General features: G+C 41.2%; 1 protein-coding gene, 1 non-coding gene and 1 pseudogene across 9 annotated transcripts in view; 2 read left to right on the top strand and 1 right to left on the bottom strand.

Annotated features, from left to right (window-relative positions):
* Kmt2a (lysine methyltransferase 2A) overlaps nt 1-27,380 on the bottom strand; it is an 84,967-nt gene extending 57,587 nt beyond the window's left edge. For 5 of the 8 annotated variants that reach the window (XM_063255862.1, XM_063255866.1, XM_063255864.1 and 2 more), the window contains exons 1-2: nt 26,833-27,380; nt 24,703-24,801 (exon numbers count right to left, since the gene is read on the bottom strand). In XM_063255862.1, the coding sequence (XP_063111932.1) occupies nt 24,703-24,801; nt 26,833-27,261 (528 nt within the window). In that variant the 5' untranslated portion in view covers nt 27,262-27,380. The remainder of the gene's footprint in view (nt 1-24,702; nt 24,802-26,832) is intronic. The other 3 variants (XM_063255867.1, XM_063255868.1, XM_063255865.1) reach the window with 2 other exon arrangements.
* Nucleotides 11,016-11,100, top strand: LOC111757698 (small nucleolar RNA Z195/SNORD33/SNORD32 family). The gene has a single exon (XR_002791983.1). It is a non-coding gene; the product is annotated as a small nucleolar RNA Z195/SNORD33/SNORD32 family (small nucleolar RNA).
* Nucleotides 11,064-11,490, top strand: LOC106028245 (putative ribosomal protein uL13-like; annotated as a pseudogene).
* Nucleotides 27,381-27,785: the final 405 nt, after the last annotated feature.

Here is a 27,785-nt window from a genome sequence, read left to right as displayed (position 1 = left end):
TATCATGAACTTGCTAACCTACATATATGCTCATATGTTCATTATCAACAACCTTAAGGGCTTACTTTCTGTATTTCAAACTTTCACAAAACCTAACTACATAATCCTATTTGCAATACAACTGAGATTTCAAGCAGCAATTTAACTGTTAATATTTAAAAACTTCAAAGTACCTTCCAAAATGACAACATTATTTATTTTCCTTCTGGTTTTAGTTGGACTAAGATTAGGCTGGAAAGAGCCAGGTGTGGGGGAGCGAACCTGTAATCCCAGCACGCTTGGACGCTGAGGCAGGAGGATTGCAAGTCTAAGCCCAACCTGGACAATTTAGCAATTTAAATAAGACCATCTCAAAATTAAATAAATAAAGGACTGGGGACATAGTTCAATGTGAAGGTCCAGGGTTCAATCCCCAGTATCGCAAAAGAAACAAAAACAAATACAAGAGAAAAATAAAGAGTAGTCGCAAAGGATCACTACTAAGAACTTTCTTTTTCTTTGAAATGTAGGTTGATTTAAGTGTGCTTTAAAAAATGTTTTCATTGTTTAAAAATTCCTACCAGCTTAGCTAAAAATAAAAGCTGTCACTGTTATGTCAAAGAGCTCTGGTCTTCTAACTAAACTTCCAAGTCTATATAAAAGCCTGGTGAATGAATGAAATGAGTAAGTCAACAAATGAACGCAATGCCAGGCCAGCAAAGCACTGGGAAAGAATCCTGCAAGAGAGTGCTCCAAAAATAGCACTCGGTGTTCCACACACTCTCTGTCATCAGTGACAAGCTCCTCATCTGGCTCATCTCCCACCGAAACATGTGGGTCTCAGGGAATGTAAACAAGGTACCAGACTTGGCTTCCAAAGGATCTAGACTGCACAGAAATCAAAAGATTTAACAAGAAAGGAAGAAAGGAAAGAAGGAAAGAAGGAAGGAAGGAAGGAAGGAAGGAAGGAAGGAAGGAAGGAAGGAAGAAAGAAAGAAAAAAAGAAAGAAAGAAAGAAAGAAAGAAAGAAAGAAAGAAAGAAAGAAAGAAAGAAAGGAAGGAAAGAATCAAAAGACAAAGGTATTTGGCTCAGCAGCTCCAACACTTGCCTGGTAAGTGTGAGGTCATGAGTTTGATTTCTGGTACAAAAAAAAAAAAAAAGACTGGCAGTACCTCTACAAAAGGAGCTTCAATCCAGTTCATGTTTGGCACTGAATTACCCCAGCCTGGGAAGTCCTGAACAGAAAGGACACAGGACACATGCTACACATGACCAAGGAGTCCTGGGCCTGGGCTGAGGCAGCCATTTATCACATACTTCAACATGATCTTCTCTAAAGAGGACAGCATCCCAAGACAGCACAGACAGGAGCTGGGAGGATTATTTCCTCCAGACAATAAAGTTCTTGCAGACCAGACTGCCAAGATTTCAACATCTTACCTCCAAAGACAGACAATACCTTTGCCAAGTCTAGCACTATGAAACATTGTTGAATCTTATATAACATCCAGTGACTAATACAGAAAATTAATGTCACTTTCTAAGTAAAATCTAATTGCAGAAATAACAATCATGTAGAATTATTCTTATCCATAACTCTAGGGAAACACCTCAGCAAACTCACTCTACACACAAATACCTTAACTTTGTAGTTTTGTTTATTTTAAGACAAGGTCTCACTATACAGGCTGGCCTCCAGCTCAGGCAATCATTCTGCTTCAGCCTCCCGAGTGCTGGGATTACAGATGCGCACCATCACACCTATCCTCTTCATTGTTTTTCGTGTGTTTCTGTTTTTGGCAGTGCTGAAGACTGAGTCCAGGTCCTTATACACGCCAGGCAAGTCCTCTATCACTGAGCTATACCCCAGCCCAACATTTAGGATTTTAATTTTACTGGCAGGATTTTCTTTAGCTGTTACTTAATTTGTGATGGAAGCAATAGGAATACTTTTTTCTCAAAGCAATCTAAGTAAACACATAAATATTACAGATAACATTTGTATATAATGAAAACATTTTAGAATAAATGAAATATAAGGTGTGGTGGCACATGTCTATAATCTCAGAACTTGGGAGGCTGAGACAAGAGGATCACTACAAATTCAAGGCCAACTGGACTACATACCAAGAAAATAAAAACAAAACAAAAAAAAAGATGAAAGAAAAGAAATACTTTTTAAAAGAATTATGTACAAATAGGACAACTTTTCAAAGTATTATTTCATTTACTTGTTCTTTCAAAAAACACTTAAGCTTCTATTCCAGATCTATATGTTCAAGATGCAAAATTGAGAACAAGTAATATCTAAGGCAAAGGCAGGAACATACACAATGTCAGCCTTCCTTTCAAAAATTTTATTAAAATATCACTAAAGAACAAAATATCATGTAATTCAGATTCTAGAATTTTAAAATTGCTTAATTCTTGGCATAGGTCATTCTTTCTCTTACATTAGTATTTAGTTCATGAAGAAATATTCAGCAAATTTCAAATTCTTTCCAAGAACGACAGTGTGTATCTCCATCTCTTACTCCTGTATCTGCACTCTACTACAGGAATGGAAATCAGAGACCTAAATAAACCATCTGCAGTGATCTGATGTGACACAACTCCTAGTAATACTAGTGATCTGATAAAATTTGAACTGCTGAAACTCAGTGCTCTCTTTTTTGCTCCCAAATAGTATACGCAAACCTTCAGCTCCTCTTTTAAATGCTTCCTAATTTACCAGTCAAAAGGAAAACATCCACTTAGGAGTTCTTCACTTTCCAGACTAAAAAGGCATTTCCAAAGCTGCTTTTATAAAGCAAGCTCAGCCCCTGTGGACTCCGAGGGACAAGGCCTAGTGTGACCCTGCTCTTGTTATCCTTCTCCTCCTCCTTCTTTTTTGTTTTTTTTTTTTTTTTTGGTCTTTTTCCTTTTTATCGGTACCGGGGATCGAACTCACGACTGCCTGCTTGCAAGGCAGGTGCTTATGCCGCTGAGCTAAATCCCCAGCCCCCCTCCTTCTTTTTTAAATCAAGAGGTTCCCTGGTACTTCAGATCACTCCACTAAGTAGTAGGTAATTCAAATATGCCCTTTAGCAACTGTGTCTTGGCATTTTATAGTCTAAAAGCATTTGGATATCATGTGGCAGAAAAACTTAGATCCTTAGTATTGGGGAAAAAAATAACATACATACAGACTAAATACCCAATTCCTTCAATTACAAAGTTAGTTCAATGAATCAACTGAAAATAACGTCAATAACCACTAGACAGTATCAAAATTAATCCTGATTTATTTGTTCTTTTGAAATTCTTTTTTTGAAAGCTTTTGATTGTTAGCATCAGCAAATATGGTTTAGGGGCGGGGGATATAGCTCAGTGGCACAAGCACCTGCCTACTAAGCACAAGGTCCTGAGTTTGATTCCCAGTACTAGAAAAAAAAAAAAAATTCAGGACAGCACTTGAAAGGCTGAAGCAGGAGGAACACCATGAATTTGAAGATACACACTGAGTTCAAGGCCAGCCTGAACAACAAAGCAAGACCCTGTCTCAAACAAAACAAAACATGGTTGAATCGATGAGATCACAAGAGAACTAAAAAATAACTAAGAACAACTAAAGTGGAAGAAATGTTCAGGAGGCAAACTGCATCTTGGCAGCTGTAATTTAAAAAGAATAACATCTCCCCTGTGGGAATTTATTCCAGTTAGCTATCACTTCCGCTGGCATGGTTCCCTTTGTCTCCTGCCACACACTCAAACACCAAGGTCTCAATATCGCATTTTAAAGACATGCATGTATTTAATTAGCAGAAGAGATATTTAAAAATGTGTTCACACATCTCCTCTACAGTATGCACTCATCAAAAATAGGGGCAGTTTCTCTACTATTTTTGTATTCCTAGTATCTGGCACTCAATAAATGTAAAATGAAAACAAAAGAACTACTGACTACAGTAGAAATGTCTTCAATGACACTGGTGTGGCAATACACACTTGTATTCCTGGTACTCTGGGACTCAGGGGCAGGAAGATTTTGAGTTCAAGTCCAGTCCAAGCAATTCAGTGAGTTAGTAAAATCCTACCTGAAACATTTTTTAAAAGACTTGAGGAGGTACTTACGAGGAAGCGCTGGGTTCAATCCCCAGTACTGTCAAAAAACAAAATGAAGCACAACATTTAGTGTGGTAACAGAACTATAGTAGAGAATATAATGGACTCCAAATAACTTGACAACACTATTTTTAAGTATACACAGGAGCTAGACATAGTGGCACACATCTTATAATCCCAGCACCCGTGAGGCGAGGCAGGACTGTCACGAGTTTGAGGCTAGCCTGGACTCAATCATCCTAACCTACAGAGCAAGACCGTGTCTCAAAACAAACAAACAAACAAAAAAGAATGCATAGGGAAACCGGGTGGGGTGATGGTGCACACCTGGAACTCCAGCACTCTGGGAGGCTAAGGCTAAACGACTGCAAGTTTGTGCCTTGCCTGAACAATCTACTGAATTAATGAGACTTCTGATAAGGTAAAACAGGATAAGGATGCATGTAGCTCAGTGCAAAACCATGTCTAATCCCTGCACGCCCCACACACAAACTGCGTAAGACCAAACTAAAACTACAATGAGATATCACCTTACACCTGTTCATCTATTAGAACAGCCATTACCAAAAATAAACAACACCAAGTATTGGTGAAGGAGTGGGGGAAAAAAAAGGAGCCTCTATGCACAGTGAGTGGGAACATAAATTAGCACAACCATACTGGAAAACATCATGGAGGTTCCTCAAAAAACTGAAAATAGAATTATCATATAATCCAGCAATCCTCCTCCCAAATATATGGCTAAAATAATTTAAATTGGTATGCTGGAGTGAGATCTGCACTCTTAAGATTCATTTCAGCACTAGTCAAAATAGCCCCAAAATGGAAGCAATTTAAATCCATTCATGGATGACATCCTTATAATCCCAGCACAGGGAGAGTAAAATAGGGGTAACCCCGTAAGTTCAAGGCCAACCTGGGCTACATAAGAAAATTCAAGGACTTTAATATTAATAAATAAAGTAAAAAAAAAGAAAAAGAAAATTCAAGGACAGCTTGCACTACATAGTGAGACCCTGTCTTGAAAAAACATTAATTATAGATAGACATAATGATCACATTCATCATAGCTCTCAATGGAATTTATACAGCCTTAAAAAGGAAAACATTCTGCCATCATCAATGTGGATGGGAATGGAGGACATTATTATAAATAAATAAGTTAGGCAGAGGAAGATAACTACTGTGCAATCTCTCTCAAGTGTGGAATCTAAAAGTCAATTTCATATAAACAGAGAATAGAAAGCTGGTTACCAGAGCCTCGGTAGGAGAAAAAGAGGGTAAAAAGGGAGATGCTAATCAAGGAGTACAAAGTTTCAGATGGGAGGAGTGAGGTTTAGTGATCTATTCCACTACATGATGAGTGTTGTTAATAATAATGTACATTTTTAAATTGCTAAAAAAAAATATTTTTTAACATTTTCAACATCAAAAAATTAAGCTAGTTAGACAATAAATGTTTATTAGCTTGATCAAATCTATAACATACACATAAATAAAAACATGACAATGTACCCCTCAAATATATACAATTATCATTTGTCAATTAAAAATAATTTTTAATCTAAAAAAACAGGCAGGGGAGCAAGAGAAACTAAACCAATTCCTTCATTCACTCATTCATTAAAAAACATGAGACCAAAAAATGTGGGTTAAGGAATGAAGTCAGATATAAAAGTCAGCTTCTGCCTTCAAAGGTCTCCAGTCTGTCAAGGCAGATGAATAAAATAACAGAGTAGAATATGTAGTCAGCTATGCTGGAGGAAGACACCCACCAACGAAATTCACTGGGAACACAGCAGAAAAGCAACCAACTCAGCCTAGGAGAAGTGGTCAGGAAAGCCACTATAGAGGGTGAGAATCAACTTTTGAAGGATGATGAAGCGGGCAGTGGAAATAAATACGGTGCAGACAGAGAGACTAACACAAGGGCACAGAAGCACAAAAATATATGGCACAGAGTGAAATTACAAATAGTTCCATGTGGCGGAGGCCCTATGTCACCCATACAGAAAAGAAGCCAAAGGGAGACAGTAGGGGACAAGCCATGAGCTTTCATGAGTTTGAAGTTTATCTTCCACAAGTACGGACCTCATCCTGAAGGCAGGAGAGAAGCATAATCTTTCAAAAGATTACAGTGATAGCAGTGGAGAAGAAATTGCCTTTAAACCCCGAGGCAGGAAGAAGAGTTATAAAATGACTGCAGTGGCAACAGAACTGAGCGAAAAGGACAGACTCCACAGACTTTAGGAGACAAAACAGACAAGGTTTTGACACTAAAAGTTAAAGGGACTAGAAAAAATGATGAAGACTTGGGGTGTCTGGCTTAGGCTGATAGGTGATAGTTACTGAGACTGGGGACATGCAAGCAAGACTGATTTATATGAGCAGGAAGTGAGATCACACTGGGCATCTGACTTAGGAATGTCTACCCAAGTTTTATCTATAGGACACAATGAACTGTGCTCAGTCAAGGGAACCACCGTCCCTGATACAAGAGGACCATTTCCTCTGACAAGGGTGTATGAAGAGCTGCTAGAACCTCCAAACGAGCTCTCAAGGCTGAGCATGCTGTAATTTCAGCACTTGATAGGTGAGGCAGGAGGATCACTATGTGTTCAAGGCTAGCCTGCGCTGCATAGTGAAAACCTGTCTCAAAAAGACACAAATCAAGGGCTGGGGATTTAGCTCAGCGGCATAAGCACCTGCCTTGCAAGCAGGCGGTCGTGAGTTCGATCCCTGGTACTGATAAAAATGAAAAAGACAAAAAAAAAAAAAAAAAAAAAAAAAAAAAAGACACAAATCAAAAGCAAAAACAAACAAGCTCTCAAAATACAATGAAGAAAATACATTTGATTTAATGAATGTTGAAACTGCACTTCAAATCCAATCATCCAAAAGAGACTAATGGGAAAAAGGAAGGTGGCGAGCAGAGCTCTGCAATGTACAGAAGCAAAACCAAGGGAGGAGACCACACACCAAGAGAAGAGTATGTATCAAAGGGCAGTCAGGTTGCAAAAGGCCTGAAATTGTATGGTGAGATATCAAAACTGGGGGACTACTGGTGACATTACCAAGTTCAATTTTTTTTTTTTTTTTTTGTCTTTTTCATTTTTATCGGTACCTGGGATCAAACTCACAACTACACACTTGTAAGGCAGGCGCTTATGCCGTGAGCTAAATCCCCAGCCCCACCAAGTTCAATTTCAATGCAGTGCTAAAGAGGCAGAAGGAACCAAAGCATAGTAAGTTGCGGTGTGATTAGAAAGTGAGAAAATGAAAATAAGCATACGCTACTCTTTCGGAAAACTCAGCTATATGAGGAAGGAGAAATAGGGCACAAGGTAGGGAAGGACCAGCCTGGAAGGACTATTTTTGCAGCTGATTATGTTTATATGCTGAAGAACACAGCACAGAAGCAGCACCTAAAAAATCCTAAAAAGCAAAAAGGGGAAGCACAATGGAGGGAAAGTCTCTTTTCAAGAAAAGGAAAAAGGGATTAAGCATGAACTTAGCTGCAGAAACATTCATGGGCAAGAGTAAGACTAGAAATTTCTCTGAAGTCATAGGCAATTTGTACGTGCAGGTGTCGTCTGTCAGGAAACAGTCTCAGAGAGGGTCAGAATCCGTAAGTTTTTAAGAATGCGGCTCTGAAGAAAATGAAATCACAAGGACAGTAACAGGCAATAGGTGGTAAGAAACACTGTGGAGAAGACTGGGCATGGCGGTACCCATCTGCAGTCCTGGCTACTGATGCTGAAGGATCACAAGTTCAAGGTCAGTCAGTCTGGGCAGCTTGGTGAGACCCTATCTCAAAATCAGATTAAAAGGCGAGTGGACATGTAGCTCAGCACTCTGAGTTCAGACCCCACTAACAGGAAACGGGGAAAGAAAAACAGAAAGTCAGTTGCAAGGATTAGTAAAACCTGATTTGGCTGCGCAGGGGAAGCCACAGCAGGGCCAACATGAAAGACAAAGCATCAAAATTTCGTTAATTTTAAGGCAGTATGGCCAAGGCTGATAATGTAAACAGCAGGACACTACCACTTGATTCTCAAGTATAGAAAAGATTTAATAATTGTGCTTTAAATATTCTGGAAGTGATAGTATATAATGAATCAGAGTAGGAGAGAATGAAAAAAGGAAACCCAAATAACACCCCATAGCAACAATTCAAAGAGGACTGACATTCAGTCATTCAGCAAGTATTACCTGAACATTACCAGGTACCGTTTTGTTTTGTTGAGACAGGGTCTTACTATGTAGTACAGGCTGGTCTTGAACTCAGAGCAACACTTCTTCCTCAGCCTCCTAAGTGTTGCAATTACAGGGGTACCCCACCATGTCTGGCCAGGTACTGTTTTAGATTCTAGAGATACAAAGGTGAAGAACTTACAAAATCCCTGCCAGCTGGTGGAAACAAGAAATAAAAAGACACTAAAGCAGTAAGAATCAACAGGGGTTAGCTGTGGGGTGGTACTCAGGGCAGTCACAGGAAGAAGCTTCTCTGAGGTGACAGTTACCAAGGATTGGCAAACTAATGGCCAAATCTGACCTGTTTTTTTTGCTTGCTCCATGTGCTAAGATTATAATGATTTTTATTATTTTTAAATGATTGAAAAAAATCAGAAATTCAAATTCAGAGTCCATACATGAAGCGTGATTGGCATACAGCCACCCCCATTCATTTGTGTTATCTATGGTTGCTTTTGCACTGTAACAACAAAGATCATCTGGCCTTTTGCTGAAAAATTTGCTAAAGTTGGTCAGATGTAAAAGAAAAAAAAAAGCCAGATATACAAAGGCCTTGACAGAACAGTATTCTAGCCCAACAAGAAGTATCAAAGTCCAGAGACACCAACAAGCACAGCATATATGGAAGAGGAGAAAGAGGTCAACGTGACTCCACAGCAGACTGAATGAAAATGAGAAGCAATGGTGATGAAGAGCCAAAGCCAGCTCACGCATGGCTTGGTCAGCCACAGTAAGAATCTGGAATTATTCTAGCAGTAGTGACAGGTTTAATATAAAGAAATAATACGATCCGAAACGGGAGCGCATAGTTTCTGTGTGAAGAACAAACTCTGGAAAGGGAAGAACACAGCAAGGAGGTGAGCAGTCCAGCCGAGAGACTGTAATGGATAAGTCAGTCTGCGATTTGGGGTGGAGGTGAGGGGCAGTTGGAAGTTAGGGTACATTTTAGGTGTAATGCAGACAGAATTTACTGATGGCTTACATTTAGAGTGAATACAAAAACATTCATCAAAGATATGTTGTATGAAATTTTAGGTCTGAGCAAATGGCTTCTGCTAGAATTATTCCCAATCAGAGACTGGGAATGGTAAAAGTTTAGGAGAGAAATCAGGACTTTTTGCACATGATAAATGATATCCATTGGATATCCGAGCGTTTCAGTGAATATCTATTTCCTTGCCTGTAACTGGAAATAGTAGTGACACCTCAGAAGGTGTCACGAGACTAGAGTGCTCAGAATACAGTCTGACCCACAATAAACACCTAGTAAATACTAGCCGTGCTTATTTTTACTATCAAGTAAAACTGTTCAATAGAAAGTTGGTTATAGAAGCCTGAAACTCTGGGGCTGGGGATTTAGCTCAGCGGCATGAGTGCCTGCCTGGCAAGTATGAGGTCGTGAGTTCAATTCCCAGTACAAAAAAAAAAAGCCTGCTGCAGCATCTGTGTCATAGGCTTGCTACCACTGGCCTAGGAAGAGCATGCAGATAGAGAAGGTACACCCTGAATTCTGACATAAGGGAGAGTTCAGCAGAGGTGGGAAGCCCAACAGGCTTTAATCAGTGAGTTAAAAACTGGGGAGTATAGTGTTACCGAATCCAAGAAAATAACGCGTAAAGAGAGTGGTCAGCATAGTTCAAATGCTGAAGAATTATCTATTCAGTCTTGTCAGACATGATGACACGTATCTGCTATCCCAGGACTCGGGAGGCTGAAGAAAAAGTCCCATGAGTTTGAGGACAGGTTGTACTACAGAGCAAATTCAAGACCAGCCTGAATAATGCAGTAAGACCCTGTTTCAAAAAAACAAAAATCATTCAGTCTAGAAGAGCTGTTTCACTGAAGTCCTGGAGATAAAAGCCCAGGTCGAGTAGCCGAGACGAGAATGACGTAAGAAAGACAGCATTACACATGGCACTTGCAAGTTTTGTTGTAAAAGGCAGCAAGGAACCACGTAGTAGCTAGAGAAACACATGGAGTTCAAAGACTTTTAAGATTTTATTTGTTTATTTAATTTTCTGAGACAGTGTCTTGCTATTTATTCTAGGTTGGCCTTGAACTCATGGCAATCCTCCTGGCTCAGGTTAACAACTGCTGGGATTATAAACATGTGTCACCGTACCTGACAGAAAAGTTTTTTAAAACAAGGATTATATTCACACAGATCATTTAATATGATGGAACTAACCCAGGTGCAAGAGAGAAACTAACTGCAGGTACAATCCTGAGTACGTGTGAGAGATGGAATCCAGAGCTCAAATGGAGAAGTTAGCCTTACCCAGGAGAGGGGCCCGTTCTTTGACTGTAGAATACGACAAAAGACATGGTAGTATTTAAGTCTTCTTTTAACAAGAAGGCAAAAAATATTAGTGTTTTGTATTTGAAAGTCTCTTCATTTTTACACTTGAATCTATACAATAGACTCTCAAGAATCAGCACATCAGTAAATGAAACTAACAATTGAACTGCTCCCAAGAACAATTCTGTTATTTTAGCTCTGAAAGCTTCAACCTTCGCCTTACCAACTTTTTTTTTTTTTGTCTTTTTCGTTTTTATCGGTACCAAGGATCGAACTCACGATGGCCTGCTTGCAAGGCAGGCGCTTATGCTGCTGAGCTAAATCCCCAAGACCCTCGCATTACCAACTTTCAAAGTATCTTACAAACTATGGTATCATGTGGCTGATGATGAGGATGCCTCCCACTCATGTTCAAGTTTCCCGACCATGAGAAGACTCCACACGCACTACCATCAGAGGCTATCAGAGGCCGCTGAGCTGGCCCTGGAGGAGAGCGGGCGTCCTGTGAGCCCCTCTGTGGAGCCTGCGTCCCTCTGCCTCGAGGGATGCTGCCCCACAAGATCAAGCGAGGCCGGGTCGCTCTGGACCTCCTCAAAGTGTTCGACTGGATCCTGCAGCCCTATGACAAGAAAAAGAGGATGGTGCGCCTGAAGCCGAAGCTGAAGCTGAAGCTCATGAGGTCTGCTGGAAGTACCAAGTGGTGACAGTCACCCTGCAGGGGAAGAGGAAGGAGAAGGCCAAGATCCACTACCCAAAGAAGAAGAGGATCAGGCTACGGAAACAGGCTGAAAAGAACATGAAGATATTCTGCAAATTCACAGAGGTCCTCAAGACCCATAGCCTCCTGCTCTGAGCCCAATAGACTGTTTCTGCCTCAAAAAAAACCAAAAAACAAACAAACAAAAACCAAGTATGGTACTATAATTGCAGGACTTATATTAATTTACTTTTTCTTACTGAACTGGTCAATATTAGTTCTTAAATTTTTAATTAAAATTATTTTATTATGTGTAATGCTGATTTAAGCTGAGCTTATTAAAAAGAAATGTAAGCTCCATGAGAGGAAAAAAGTTCCATGTGAGGAAGAAGAGCTTGGATAATCTAAAGCCCTTTCACTTAATCATCTACCTGGTCCACAAAAGATATTTTTTGAAAAATGGAGTAGATTTTCTAATCTCTCTACATTTCTTATTTTGTAGAATGCTATATTTGTGATTTCCTCTTTGCAGGTACTTTTTCAGTATAAGTACAAAATGTAGTGACATCTGTAACTAACTTTAAAAAGTACAATATAAAAAGAACGCTACTGAATCAGTAAAGGGAAAAATATAGTCAAGTATAGCTAAATACACACAAATTGAGGAAAACTTCTTAAGCTAAGGTGGTTACTGAAAGGCAATGAGTAAAGAAATGTACACAGAAGGCTGGACGTGGTGATGTGCAACTGTAATCTTTTTTTTTTTTTTTTTTGGTCTTTTTCATTTTTATTGGTACCAGGGATGGAACTCACGACTGCCTGTTTCCAAGGCAGGCGCTTATGCTGCTGAGCTAAATCCCCAGCCCCCTACAACTGTAATCTTAGCACTCTGTGAAGCTTAGGCAGGAGAGTTACAAGTTCAAGCCCCGTCTGGGAAATTTTGCAAACTAATAACCTTATCTCAAAAATTAAAAAGGGCTTAGGATATGCTTCAGTGAGAAAGCCCTGAGTTCAATTCTCAGGATGGTAGCAACAACAAAGGGCCTGAGGATATAGCTCTGTGGTACGGCACTTGTTTGTGCAGTAGGAGGCTTTGGGTTCAATCTCCAGTATGGCAAATATTAAACAGATAGGCAGATACAGATCTCTACCTATCTACCTACATATATCTATGTACCCATCTGAACACACACACAGTATACACATACACAGTGAGCTCACTATCAGGCAAGGGCAAGGGCCAATTCTCCGTGGTCACTGCTGCACCAAAGAGAGCAGTGGTTATTTAAATGTGTAATAGAAGAGGACAATGAAACTGCTTTAATATTATTTCTGCCTGATGTTGAGAAATGTTAACACAAAAAGGTCACCTAGGATTAATGAGTACAAAGATAAATACACTGTTCTTTTTTTTTTTTTTTTTTTTGTCTTTTTCTTTTTTATCGGTACCAGGGATCGAACTCACAACTGCCTGCTTGCAAGGCAGGCGCTTATGCCGCTGAGTAAATCTCCAGCCCCAAATACACTGTTGTTAATAACAACAGAAGGTAAAATTTTCATCCATTCAAGACCAAAAAAAGTTTTGATCCAATATTACCTAAGAACTGTCACCCAAGAGACACAAACAGTACTTGCTCACTTTGTAATCCGAAAAAGAGGCAGTGGCCCTCATGTCCACTCCATGTCAACAAAAGCAAAATGCTCAGAACAGCTAAGCAAAGGACACAGGTGAATTCTAACCATACTGCTTTGACAGACAGGCACTCAAAAGCAGCTCCTCTGTCCTTCAAAACACGACACAGCACACTACTTCAGAGCTATTCAGATCCTTGGCCATGTCTCAAATTACTGTGCAGAGGTATATTTCTAGATTCCTCAGTTTCTAACTCTGAACTGGTTTATCCATATGCAGAAAAAGAAATCATAAGCTCACCTCACTGACATACTGTGGATAAAGAAGCTGATCATCACAATCTCAGGGTTCATGCTTTTCTAATAGTAAAGTACCACAAAATGACCAGATCTGTATGACACTGCTGGACAAAATTAAACAAGAACCAACTTCGTTTTAAGCCACATCTTCATTCACTACAAGTTTCTACGACAAAATTTCAGTTCTTCTCTGCCAACTTGTCGTTCTCAGAGTGGTGTAAAAGTCAAGCTGCATCTTTCCTTCTGGGAAGAGGGGCCGCTGGGTGACCCACACCAAATGGGGTTAACCAGAGGAAGCCACAACTTCCTTCCCTCTAGAGGTAAACAGCGCCATCGTGAGTTTTGCGAAGGAGCATGTAAAGCCAGATCGAAAAGAGTGGCAAAATGACAAGGCTGCCAAGCCTGCCAGCACAATGTTGATCAGTCATTTTTTCAGGAATATTCAAATAATGGGGGACCTCGGTTCATAAACTCAATTTGTTATATCTTTGAAAAAGGTGGCCACATTTGGTTGTCTCTATTACCCAATACAGTTTACAGATAAAAGCAAAACTCTGCCAAATGCTTCTGTTTGTGAACCAAATTGCTTGCAAGCAAAAGTGTTTGTGAACTGAGATACCATGGTTTTGGCGGGCAATTTCATGTTGTTAGTATTTTTAAAGCTAGGCTGTGCTGGCACAAGTCTGTAATCCCAGCCCTAGGGAGGCTAAGGTAAGAAGATCGCTGCTTGTCTGAGGCCAGCCTGCAGTATACAGTAAGATCCTATTAAAAAAAACAAAACAAAGCCAGGGATTTAGCTCAGCAGAATGAGCACCTGCCTGGCAAGCGTGAGGTTGCAAGTTCAATCCCCAGTACCAAAAAAAAGATGGAATTTTGGGCTGGGGATTTAGCTCAGTGGCATAAGTGCCGGCCTGGCAAGTGCAAAGTTGTGAGTTCAATCCTCAGTACCAAAACAAAACAAAACAGGTGGGTTGTGGATATAGCTCAGTGGTACAGCACTTGCCGGGCAAGCGCAAAGTCCTGAGTTCAATTTCAGATATCCTCCCACACCCAAGAAAAAAAATCAACTGGTGTCTTCTGACTACCACATATTTTGAAGTTTCCCATCACCGAGAAGGCCATATTTGTTGGAACATGGAACTATCTTTTTTTTTTCTTTTAAATCCCTGGTATTTTTTTTATTGCTCCAACAAGTAGAGACTCTCATGAAATCATAAAAAGAACTATTGTTTTTTATATATTCTCCAGCTTTTTAAATGTGCACTTGTACAAATGACAGTCAATTTTACAATTTGAGCTCATCTGCCCTTCACTTTGTCACCACTTGCAGAATTCCTGCAACAACGTGGCATCACCCAAGAAGTCCAGTCACTGCATGAAATGATGAGCTGAAAGTAGACATTACTTACTTTATGAAACAGAAAATATTCAGCATGTGCAACTAACCTTAAGTGAATTTAGTATTAATTTATCTAAAAGAAGGAATTTATATACAATTCTAACACTAAACTCAAATGCCTTAATACATCAATAACCTAACCAAGATTATGGAGCTAAAAGTTGGCAAGAAAACTGTTGGCAAGAAAGCTCAATATCAACTCTGCCCAGACTTTTGGTAATCTGCATGAATAATCCCAATTCACAGTTTTCATTCTGACTCTACAGGAAATGCTTTCTGCAACCCAACATATCTAAAAAGGTTTCATTCTGAGTAATTCAAGCCCTTTACAGCCTCAAAACCCAAGGGTCAGAGGCTTTTATAAGACTAACTCACACGAAGCAAATTTATGTTGGACTGGAAACAACTTGCAAACCCTTATAATCCATCTACAAGTGGCGATAACCTTAACAAAGGATAAAAGCCGAAATGCTTCTTTCTTTCACATATAAAAATATTTTTGTTCATTTTGATTTTTGAGACAGGGAGCTTTCACTGTGTAGCCCAGGCTGGCTGTGAACTTGTAGCAACCTTTTCAGTGCCGGGATTATAGGCCTACACCATGCCCAGCTCCCTGTTTCCTACATTAAGACCACATCCACTGGGGCTGGGGATTTAGCTCAGGGCATAAGCGCCTGCCTTGCAAGCAGGCGGTCGTGAGTTCGATACTCGGTACTGATAAAAAGAAAAAAGACAAAAAAAAAAAAAAAAAAAGACCACATCCACTGTTGCCCCTGGCTTTTCTTGATGCTTAAAACTTCTGTCTAAGGGGCTGGGGATTTAGCTCAGCAGCATAAGCACCTGCCTTGCAAGCAGGCAGTTGTGAGTTCAATCCCCGGTACCGATAAAAAGGAAAAAGACGGAAAAAAAAAAAAAAAACAACTTCTGTCTTAGCTGGGCATAGTGGCATATGGCTATAACCCCAGCACTCAAAAAGCTGAGGCAGGGGTATCTCAAGTTTGAGTTCAGCCTAGACTATATAGTGAGTCCTTATCTCAATAACACTGAGAGAGACAAAGACAGAGAGATAGAAAAAGGGAAAGGGAGAGGAAGGGAGAAGGTATAAGAAGGGGAAGAAGAGAAATAAGATTCTTGCTTGGTTTTATTTAACAACATTTTTATTCTCCTTAAAAAAAAAACACTAAAAAGGTCGGAATTTAGCTCAATGGTGCAGCATCTCTGTGGCAAGAGTAAGGTTCTGAATTTGACTCCTGGCACCCCCTAAAAAGAAAAATCACTACAAAATCACTTTCATAAAAACATTGCTTTGGACGCTTACAACTAATAACTATTGCCATAAATTGACAATTCAGAGCAAATACTTCTTGGGGAATCAATGAGATGATAGGAATCCCTGGAGATTATTAAAGAGTATAAAGCACCATCCATATCCTCAAGAGACTGTGTAAGACTGCATTTACTGATTCATAGAAGGAGAAGACAGCTTCAGAGGTCATCTTCTACTTATGTAGCCAGGACTGTATTTTGAAAACCCACCTCCAAAGAAATAAAGTTCATTTACAGAGAAGATGATAAGATTATTTTGGTAACCTTTTACTGCCACTAGAATGACAACCATCATTAGTAGTTAAATTCTCTATACGACTATCTCTGGCTTCGATTTAAATCTATTTTCTCTTTTTTAAGTATCAGTGCAGACAGCAGACAGATGGTTACCATCCCTAATAACAGATCCACTCAGTTTCTGAAGAGCTGTAAGTTGCCTTGCATTCTCTCAGCCTTTCCTCACAGACTGAGTTCCAATCAAATAACCAACCAGCTTTTGAGTCACTTCAGAACCATCTCCAAGGTCTCATCTCTTTTAAGTTGAGGACTCTAGAACTGGAAACAACATTCAAGTAAGGGGATGACCAGTGCTAAGTATTATCTACATAAAATATAATGCCATCCCATCAGGTTACCTGAACATCACTTTCAAAACCCAATCAGTACCTTTTCAAAAATGACCTAAAATAGCTCTTAAGACTTTTCTCTGATGTATTTAAATTGCTTCCTAAAAATTATTCAAAATAGAGCTGGAGATTTAGCTCAACGGCATAAGCACCTGCCTTGCAAGCAGGCGGTCATGAGTTTGATCCCCAGTACCGATTAAAAAAAAAAAAATTCAAAATTGTACAAGTTCTCCTGCCTTATATAAGTCCTTGCAAAGTGTTCCTAGAACTTGTACAGACATCAAGATTTCAATTCAACAAAGAACCACTAATCACCTTTTTTATGAAAAGTCACCAACTGTAAGTAACAGGAGGACTTAAAATGGCCTATGGTCAATGGAGTTACAAATTAATGGGGAAAAGACACATTTAAAAGTATTCACAACCAAAGAAAGCCCAGGGTAAGTTCTGGAGGATAAGGAATAAAGTACAATAAGAAAGTAGAAAACAGCCATTGAGTTTCAAGCAGTAGTGGTACCTGTAAAAGCTTGATGGGAAGCTGGAATGTGAGACTCTGAGTTGAGACACTGAGGATAAATTAGCCAGACACAAGGCAAAAAGGGATTGACTCTAAGGTAAAGGAGAGGGTTAGCAAATACAGAAAGGCTGGTCCACAAAGACTGCACAGAACACCTACTTTTCAGCTGTCTAATGTAGGCATACCCCAGAATCAGGAGATGAGGCTCAAAAGCAGAAATGTAGGCCAACTAGAATATGAAGGGCTAAGAAGCTTAAATCCTATATTAGTGAGAAATCAAATGGTTTTAGGAAAACAGTGACATAATCAGATCTATAGGAAAACCACCCGCAACACTGTCGCAACACTGTCGAATAACAACAAAGGTGGGAGGCAAGTGAAGAGATTACCACAATAATCCATGCAAAGGTAATGAAAATTTAAACTAGAACTGAAAAGTGGGGACAGATGAAAGAAACACTGTAACAGTATAACAGGTAAGACTGAGAAATCCATTGGTAGGAAGAAGAAAGACTTAAAGATCTTTACCACAAACAGCAAGAATGAACTTTCAAGCAGAGGCAGATTAGGATTTGAATCCTAGCTCAGCCACTTTCTAACCATGACTTAAGAAAACCTATTTAAATTATCTGTGCCTCAGTTTAACTATAAAACACAGTATGTTAAGTACCCTTGCAAATTGCTCTGTTTTAAAGAGGTACTAAAAACTGTATCTCTCTTTTTTAAGCACACTGTCTTCTACTAGTTAAACTTAAATCTGCTTCTGACCACTCTATTTGTGCTTACTTTTATTTCACAAAGTCTGACCTCCAGAATTTATAATACAACTCAGCATTTCTTCTATAATTAAATTGTTAATTACATTTATCTCTGTAGACCAACACTTACTCTACCCAAGTTGAAACCTGAGAACAAATGTCAAATAGTTACCAAGTATAGACTAATGGATCTGGACCTGGGGGCCAAGAGCCTTTAGGAGCCTCACAGTCAAAATGGATCTAGTACTAGTGACCAAGAAAAGCGACCTTATAGTAGCTGTATTGGCTGAGCAATTACACGACTCAGAGACATGTATTTCTTGGAATCCTGCCTACTTACTGGCTTTTTCTTCTCCCTGTTTTATCTCTAATTACATTTTAGTTCAACATTAAGGGCTACTAACTGTTACCAAGATGGATATAGCCCTTAGGAAGTTCAAGGCTACCCCGAGCTACACAGCAAGCCCTCATCTCAAAAAAAGAAAATCTACAGACAAGATATATAATACCAGTGATAGAGAAAAGTTACAGAACTCAAGTAGTTACATGTACATATACGTGTACATGTATAATGCAATATAATAATCAGTTATTTGCTTAAAGAAAAAACCTTCAATTTTTCAGTTCTAATATTAATTAGGACTTCCCATGTGACAGGCAAAGTACTAATTGCTTTGTACACACAGCCTCAATTATGCCTCAAAATAATCCTATGAAGCATAATTACCCCTCATTTCCAAATGAAGAGAGGCTAGGTATGGTGGCATACTCCTGTAATCTCAGCACTTGGGAAGCTGAGGCAGGAAAATCACTGGGAATTTGAGGCCAGCCTGGGCTACACATTGAGTTCAAGGTCTACCTGAACTACACAGTTATCTCCTTTCTGGAAAACAACAACAAACAAATGAATAAACTGAGGCATGGAGAAGTTAAGAAACTTTTCAAGGTCATTCAGCTAACAATGGTTAAACTAAGATTTGAACTTAGTGCAAATCAGAACCCCTAGTTTTAGCACATTTAACTGCAGTGCTGTACTATCTCACATTATTCCAGATTAGATTATGACATTCTCCCTTTCCTTGCTAAAGGTATTTAGATAGGCATTAATAAAAAGTCCTAGCCAGGGATACAAAAGAATTTCCTCAGTAACTAAGCTTAGAGATGTTACTCACATTTTATAGTTTACAGTTAAAGGCAATAATCTAGGAACAATGTCGTGTTTGATCTCAAAATTAATCAATACTCAAATGAACAAATAGGTATTCATTCCTTTAGGAGCAAGATATTTATTATACATGTGTGATTAATTTCTCCCCAGCTTTTAGAAATAAGTTCAAAGAAGAGACTAATGAAAAAATTTTCTCCAAAAACACTTCTCACAAGGCATATGACTCTCCTAATTGAAGACAAAAGGCCACAATTACTTTGATGCTGTAAAATAAGAATGAGACAACAATGCTTCAACAAAACATGGACAAACAGTTCACATGTAAAAGGTTCACAGTTCTTGCTGGTAAAACACATCAAAACATGTGCATCCAAATATTCTAACAATCACAACCAGAAATGCAAGAAAATAGATTAGACACATCAAAGAAACTCCAATTGCTGAAATAAATGCCAGAGGAATAGATTCTATCCAATGGTAGCAAATATGATCTGGTTATAGCAACCATTAAAGGTAATATACCTGGGAAATCCCTTCAGTCTACTCGTCAAATAGAAAAACAACCACTCATTTCAATGAAAGGGGAATTTTCATACAATGTACAAAAACCTGCCAATTAACTTTTATATTCATAGTGTTAACTGTTTGGTTAAAACTAAAACTCACAAGGGTAGTATATTCAAGTTGTTTTACCAAGCTTGGTCTCTAATAGGTTTTGCTCAAAACCTACCCGGGGCTTTGAATCATTTACAACAATTATAAATTACACAACAAAATTCTTCTTTCCAGTGTCCTGGTCTTTAAAGAAGCAAATGCTCAGCAGTGGCTTCAGTGCATGGCTGGCTTCCTCTGGTGTGTAACCTGACAAGGTAAAAAGCTATTGAAATATTTAACAGTGCTGGTATGGATTTCTTTGGATAGGTCAAGAAAAGCAGCTCATCCTTTTTAAAAACATAAAGAACCATTTTATGGGAAGTCATTCTCTCAGTCCAAGGGTCTATGCATTTCCTCATGGCTTTCTCAGAGACCTTATTGAGGGGAAAGTGAAAAGGCTAACAAAAGGACCCCTTTTCTCTCCCTATCCCCAGCATAATCTACCTCAGCCACAGGGCCAGTAGCATCCACACTGTCATAAATGGCAGTAATTAGAGAATTAGGCCATAAAACCACCCACTCAGGTATAAGAGAGCAGGCCTCCAGTTTTAACGCATGCCATAAAAGATCCTGTACTTCCTTCTTTTAGCCTTCTTCACAACCAATGAAATGACAACAACAAAAAATAGTCCTTTGTCTGTCGACCTCATACTGATATGATCAATGAAACATCTGGGTCCAGGTGAAGGATTTAAGATTCCTTTTTCTCATAAAAAACTCTCAGTTCCTCTTGAATGTCACAAACATATCTACCAAAGGATATGCTAGATTTTGAGCACTAACATAATGGAAATTAAAATCAGACTATCTTCCCAGAGAAATTATTCTTACTGTCAAATTATTCAAGAAACCTAATCAATTCCTGATCTTTTCAACAAATACTAGCTCCTCTGCTATTCTTAATTAGCTCAACAATTTCTAAAACACTCTGAAGTCTTCCATAGTCAAAAAAGTTCACTCAAATCACAAAGCTAACTTTCATTCATTTTCAAAATCTGATACAATTTCCATACTGACTCTGGTAGTGAAAAAAAAAATCTGATACAACTTCAAAGCAATCAATAATTCCATTTGATTGTCTTTACAATTTACTGGTACAAAAATATCACACGTATGTGATTTACTCCATGATAAAATTGAATTTCTCAAGCTGCATAAACCAGTTTAGATAAGATCCAAGTAAGTGAACTCTTTAGTATCTCCTTTCCTACTAGTGCCTACGGGGTTAAGAATCTGATTAAAATGTAGGTGCATCATGCCAGGCTCATTAGTAATTTAACCTTCCTTAATTCCTGAAAATAACATATGCAAACAAAGGAAGGTCTCATCCCAACAACCCCTGAATAAGTCCCTCCCAAAGAAGAAATAATCACAAAGCTTCCCGCTTTGTCAAAGGTCCATGCCACTGGACTCTGCACCTTGGCAGAAGAAGAATGAAGACAAGATATTCACAAAAGGCCAGCTTGAAGGCAGTCAGTTAAGTGTTAGAAGGAAGCTGAAGTTCTGTGCCAAGACTAGTGGAATGTGGGCAGGCTCAAAGAGATCTTAATTAGGAGACCTACAATTAAAACACACAGCAAGTCTCCAAAAGACAGAGGCACTACAGTCTGTTATGCCTCTGAGCAAGCAAAGCACTGAGCCGCCCGCCTCCCCAGCCACAGTCCGTTCAAGGTAAAGCAAAGAGGTGAGAATTAAGTAAAAATGGAGTATTTTCTGTTAATGTCCCATCAAAATATGAATCACTACTTTGTGAATAATTTTCTCCAGGAGCATGTATCTTAAGTCAATTACACAGAAGGCAAAGACGGTACATGTCATGTGATTTTCAAGGAGAGATGAAGAAATGTTGTAAAATCTGCATTTCTAATGCTCAGTATACCCCAAAGGTCTTCATTTCCAAACATATTAACAACTACTTCCAGCAAAGTACCATCATTTTGAATTTATAAATACACTGATCTACTAGATTTCCCTTTTTCATTTAAAAGCTAATACGAAAGAATAGACCACCAAGACTGAAAATAACTTCATTTTTGGAAAGCAGGAATCCACAACAAAGAAAACAAATTTAGACAAACTCAAGGGCCTTTAAACACCATCTAGCATCTGAGGTTCTACCAAGTCTCAGAACTGTTTTATCTTAAAGCTAGGCATGCCATGTGTACATAGTCCCAGCAACTAGGGAGGCTAAAACAGGACAATCTCTTAAGCCTAGAAATTAAAGGCCAGCTGGGCAACATATGGAGAACCTGTCTCTTAAAAACTAAAATTATTTTCATTTCACTGATAAATGAATCAGTCAACAGTTTTTGTTGTTTTTTATTTTTGTTTCATTGATTTTTGGTACTGGGAATTGAACTCAGGACCTTGTGCTTGCCAGACAGGTGCTATGCCTCCGAGCTATATTCCCAGCACTCAATCAGTCAACTTTGATGAAGTTGTTCTATTTTTTCCACAGAATGAAAATTTCCCAAGGTGAAATTTTTTTTCTTAAGAGTAGGAAAATTTACTGCAAAAAAAGAATGGGGAATAGGAATATCTCCTGCGAGACAAGAGGCATCCCTAATGGATTGCCCATGAAGTTTTCTAATAGTATTAGGAACAGTTAAATGACCAAATTTACAATCTGATATTAAAAAATCACCAAACAGAGTCACTGACACTCATTCTTAAAATAAACTCAGAAATTTTGACCTGGCCAAAAAATTAAAATAATACAGAAGAATCAAAATAATGGAACAAAAATGATTCATGATTGAGTGGAGGCTTTTCACTTTACAGATCAGAAATTTAAAGTAGCTGGGCAAGGTGGCACATGCCTGTAATCTTGGCTATTTGGGAAGCTGAAGGAGGAAGATTCCAAGTTTGAGACCAGCCTGGACATTTTCAGTGAGACACTGTCCCAAAACAAGAAATACACGGCCAGGGATTTAGCTCAGTAGCATAAGTGCCAACCTGGCAAGAGCGAGTTTGATCCCTGATACCAAAAATAAATAAAACAAACCAAGAAATACAAAGGGCCAAGGGTATAGCAAGCATGCATACAGCTTTGAGTTCAGTTCCCATTGGAGAAAAAAATTAAGGTTGCAAGTGAATTGCCCAAGTTCTTCTAACAGTCAGTGACAGAGTTAAAATGAGAGCCTGCGCTCACTGACATTCACTCCACTGTGTCTTAGCTTCATTTTCCTTGTCAAACTCAGGATCAGCTATGTAGGCAATGAAGGAACAATGCTTACTCTTGGTTCGTAAGTCTGGTTAATATCCTTCCCATCAAAAAATAGGGAAAACAAAAAACCCAAAACCACAGACAGTGTATAACTACATTCCAGCTACAGACTATCATCTTTTCTAAGCCCACCCCACAAAGCCTGCTTCAGTCCACAGGAACTGCAATTTTAAATGAAGACAAATACACACCAACACTGTAGTTCAGTTTCAATTTATATCTAATTAAAGTCTGTTATGTTATGATCAGGATGAAAATTTTGCTTTACACATTTTGAGAGGTGGAAGGGAAGGTAACTGAATAATCGCACTAATAAAGACTAGTTGCTCATAAAGAAACTAATTCTGGAGTTTATCTTAAGACAGCCCCAATTCTAACTAACAGAAAAGATGCTGGCAGGCTTTATTTAAAGTACAGGAGCATGGCGTAGAGATAGTACCTGAGACAATCCTCAAAAAATGGGGCACTGACATTATGGAAAAAAGGGAAGAGAAAAGGAAGAAATGGACCTTCATGATTTTTTATAGTGCACAATAAAATATAACTTCAATTCCACTTCCTAATTGTAATATGGAAATCACAAATAAGAGATCTGCAACACCTATGTATTTTTATAATAATCCCATTCTAACACTTTGGTCAGGAGACACATATTCAATTCAAATAAGGTTAGGAATCAATGGCAGGGAAGGACAAGTCTCCTAAGTGTCCCAACAGGGAAGTGATCCGGAGGTTTAGAAGTATTAACTTAGGTTATGTTATGGGCAACCACTAGTCCTTACTCATTTAAAGTAAACCATAATTTCAAGAGGTTAGAATCATTTTAGGTCCTATAAACCTTTCTCCATGAACCCAGGCAAGACCTGATACAAAGCTATGCGTAAGTCTGAGACACACTTTTTAGAAGTCTGGAACTATGTCCTAAACCTTTCTTTTGGAACTTTTATCACTGATTTGTAAGACCATATAACAAAATACTTGGTTTCTACACCAAGGAGATCACCACCCTGATTTAGCAGTAACAACGCATACCAGCAACTCCTCCCGGATTGCTTCAAGCTACCATATAGAAAATTGCCAACAGTTCATTCAAGCCCAATTCAGAGAAAACACTGAAGCTCAATGTAAGCAGTCACCACTCTTCTCATAATAGCACAGTAATTACTGCTCAGGAAAAAGTTTGAAAGGGAAAAAAACCCTCTTACTAATATGCTCACATTTGAAATAACTAGTTCAGAATTAGTTATAGTGTATAGTTTATACACTATATTGTTAAACAAAACACTAGTATACAATCATTTCATGATACAAGTAGGTAAGAAAATGACAGTACTTGATAAAAACTTTAAAGGTAATTTGTCAAAGACCAACAGACATAATATTCTGGTGCCCAGACATTAGGTCCCTGAATCCAGGTGTCTCTCTAACCAGTCTCTTGAAAAGCTACATTTGGAAGCTATCAGCATAAAACTTTGCTTTTTAGTATCTGATAAAAGCATTTAGAATGTAAACACTTGGTCCTTCAATACAAAGTACTAAGCATGCTAAATGAAAAGAAAATGCTTCTTAGGATCCCCTTAAAACAGACTAACTTCCCCTAATGGAGACTTTCTTATTACATTCAAATACATATGGGGCTAAAATTCTACATATAACCAGGCAAGTCTCAATTTTGAAAATAAGCAGGTAAATGAAATGTCAGTAAGTCTATTCTTTTATTTATTTTGCTGCTGTATCTTTTAAAAAAGCAAAATCAACTCACATTTAAGCACCAACTCCATGCAAGTAACCTGAACGGTTCAGTCTTTTTGTCATGTATGAGGCCTTTGGTTCTCCAACTACATGGGATCTGTGTTGTTAGCTTAAAAAATACAGAATTGGCCTTTCAAAAAAAATAATAATCTACAGCAACCAATAAATAGTCTCAAACAACCCTGCTGACTGCAGCTGCCTTCTGAAGGCTGGGAAAGGAGGTGGAGATAGAGCAGAGAGGCAGGGAAAGAGGACGCGGCAGCCAGCTACACAGCAAGGAACACGCCCCCATCATGTCCTCCTCGCTCTGTCAGAAGGCGGGTTGTTAGTCTCCTGATCAAGCTGCCTTAGAAAGGATTTAAAAAGAAAGCAGAAGACTAACAACTAAAAAACGCTAGCTTCTTGAAAGGAGAGGCCAGGGTCCCTGTGATCTCCTCCCTCCCCATCTTCCCAGGATCTTTTGGTAAATGTAAAGGGGTGTGGGGCAAAAAGGTGACAAGGGGTTTGCCCAGGATATTTTGTGTGCACCAACGGCAGAGCACGCAGGAAACGGCTGGTTATCTTTCCCTTTCTGTTTCAATCAAGAGCACTCCAGAGCGGCAACCCCCTACCCCTGTGCTCTGGCCCCTGGCAGCTGCTCTTCCTCCTCCTAGCACCCCCACCCCATTCTCCCCTCTCTCCTGCGACTCAGACTCCCCCTTCTGCATCCAATGGAAAACAAATGCGCAAGCCACTGGCTGAACCTGAACCCAACTTCCCCTCCCAGGGCAACTTTCCTTTTTACTGAAGGAGGCTGCATAATGCTTAGGAAAGCATCCTCGTTCTCCTCCCTCCGGTGATAACGGGAAAGGAACAAAACTTTAACCCTTCATCCTCCTTCGGTGCCCTTAAAAAGAATCGGAGAGGTAACTCCTCCTTCTAAGGATAACTTTGCTTCTGAATCCTCCTCTTCCTTCCAAACCAAAGCAACCACACTAAATTAAAACTGTCCCTTATCTGCTCTCCTCACTTCAGCCGGCTCCCCCTACCTCTTCCAAACCCCAGGATTAGCCTGAGAAAAGGTGGATCAATAATGAAATGAGAAAAAGAAAAAGGTGGGAGGGAGCTCGGGCTGGAGGCTGCTAGCTCTCGGGCCCAGTGGGTGGGGTAGAAGCACAGCTGCTTCCCCCGGGAGGACGCTGCCCAAGTCCCCCCACAAACACCTCCCCTCACAGGGGCCCCTTTCCCCAGGGGGCAAAGCTTGCTCCTCCCCAAGGGAGTGCTGGAAAGCTGCTCTTCTGGAAGCCTAGGGGACACTGAACTACTTCTCAGCGATGCCACTCATCTAAAGGAGGGAAAGGTGGAGTGAAGGTATAGTAATTCACTGCTGCCAGCAGGCTAGCTAGAAACCGCAGCCCTGGAAGATGGGAGAAGAGATGCTGCTGAGGAGAGCACCGTTATCTTTGGAGCAAAGGAGGAGAGGGCAGGATGGGTGGAGGAAAGGAGCTGTCCCCGAGGGCAGGGGTGGAGCTGGGGGGAGGACCTGTCTGCTCAGGTGGGCCAGGGCTGGAGGTGGCGGTGAAAGAAGGGGGAGTGGCTGGCAGGGTAAGGCTCCGCCAGGGATGGGGCCAGGGTTTGAAGGTTTGCTGAAGCCAGGGGTGGGGAGGGGTGCAGATCCTCCAGGCTTAGGAGAACGTGGCCCTGGATGAGGCCACGACCGTAGAGATGCCCGACAGGAAAACTGCCCTAGGAGTAACACATCTGCCCAGAAAGGGAGGCGGGGATGTGGCGGGATCAGGTCTCTAGCAGGGAGGGAGGGAGGAATCTTGCTCGGATGAGGTAATCTGTGAAAAGGAGGAGGGGTTCAGTCCCGGGATAGGAAACCGGGCAAGGGAGTCCGTGCCAGGGGATTTGGGGAAGGGTCCGGGCAAGGAAAGGCAGGGGAAGCCGAGCGCCCAGAGCCAGATGGGGCCAAACCCCTGGGTGGGGCGCCCGAGGGTCCGCAGCCCCGTATGGGGTCCCAAGATGGAAGGGCCATTTGCCCCGGGTCGGAGACCCCAGAACAGTTCCAGAATTGGGATGCTGCTCAATCCCGGATGGGGGAGGGGAAGGGGTCGCAGAGGGTCGAGACCCCGGGCTTTGGGGTTCCTCGCCCCCTTACCTCTCCGCTGCCGCCTCCCCCGCCGCTCTCCCCAAACACGGCCCGGAACCGGCGCAGGTTGGTGCCGATGGCGGCCGAGACCTGCAGCGCCGCGTCGAAGCCCGGGCCCACCCGGAGCAAGGCCGGCCCTGAGGAGGCTGCGGACGATGACGAAGACGAGGACGAGGCGGACGACGAAGAGGCTGCTGAGGCGGCGGCCGCTCCCCCTGGAACCCCAGCCCCGCTGCTTCCCGCCGCCGCCGCGGCCGCCACAGCCGGGGGGGAGGGGGGCGCCCCGGGGCCGCCCCCGCCGGCCGGGGGCCCGGGGGGAAGCAGCAGGGCCGGGACGCGTTGCCGCGGGGCGCCCCCTAGGCCCCGGCGCCCCCCGCCGCCGCCGCCCCCGGTGGTCCCGGGTCGGGCGGGGAAGCGCCACCGACAGCTGTGCGCCATGTTCGCCCCGTGAAGTGAAGCAGCGAGAGGGAGAGGCGACAACACAGGGGGGCGGGGAGGCGGAGGGGGGGACCCGCGGGCCCCGGAACCTGTGTAACGCGCTCGGCGCCGCCCCGCGGCCCTCACTTTCAGCCGCTAGGCCGAGCGCCGGGCCGCGCCCGTCCGCCCCGAAATCTGTATACGGGCCTCGGGCCTCCGCCTCCGACGCCTGGCCAGGGCTACTCCATGCCGAGACCCGGGCCGCCGCCTCCTGCCCGCCCGCCCGCCCCGCAACCTGGATAACTGTGTGCCCCGCCCTCCGGGAGCGGCATTGCTAGGGAAAAGGAGGGGGGAAGGAAGCCCGAGAGCCCCGAGACTAGCGCGGGTTCCGGGGAGAGGGGGAGGGGGCGAGGACTACTGGGAGGATGGAGGCGGAGGGAGCCGGGCCGCCTGCAGCCTGAAGAGCCGAGAGGCGGATTACACACGTTCCCGGGACGCGCTGGGAATCAAACCGCCCTGGAAAGCAGCTCCAGTACGGCGCGGCT

This window comes from Cavia porcellus, unplaced genomic scaffold (assembly GCF_034190915.1).
Source record: "Cavia porcellus strain 051 isolate PalLab524CR breed Dunkin Hartley unplaced genomic scaffold, mCavPor4.1 scaffold_9, whole genome shotgun sequence".
Taxonomy (NCBI): domain Eukaryota; kingdom Metazoa; phylum Chordata; class Mammalia; order Rodentia; family Caviidae; genus Cavia; species Cavia porcellus.
The sequence above is the reverse complement of the archived record's forward strand: the minus strand, read 5'-3'. Positions and strand labels throughout refer to the sequence as shown.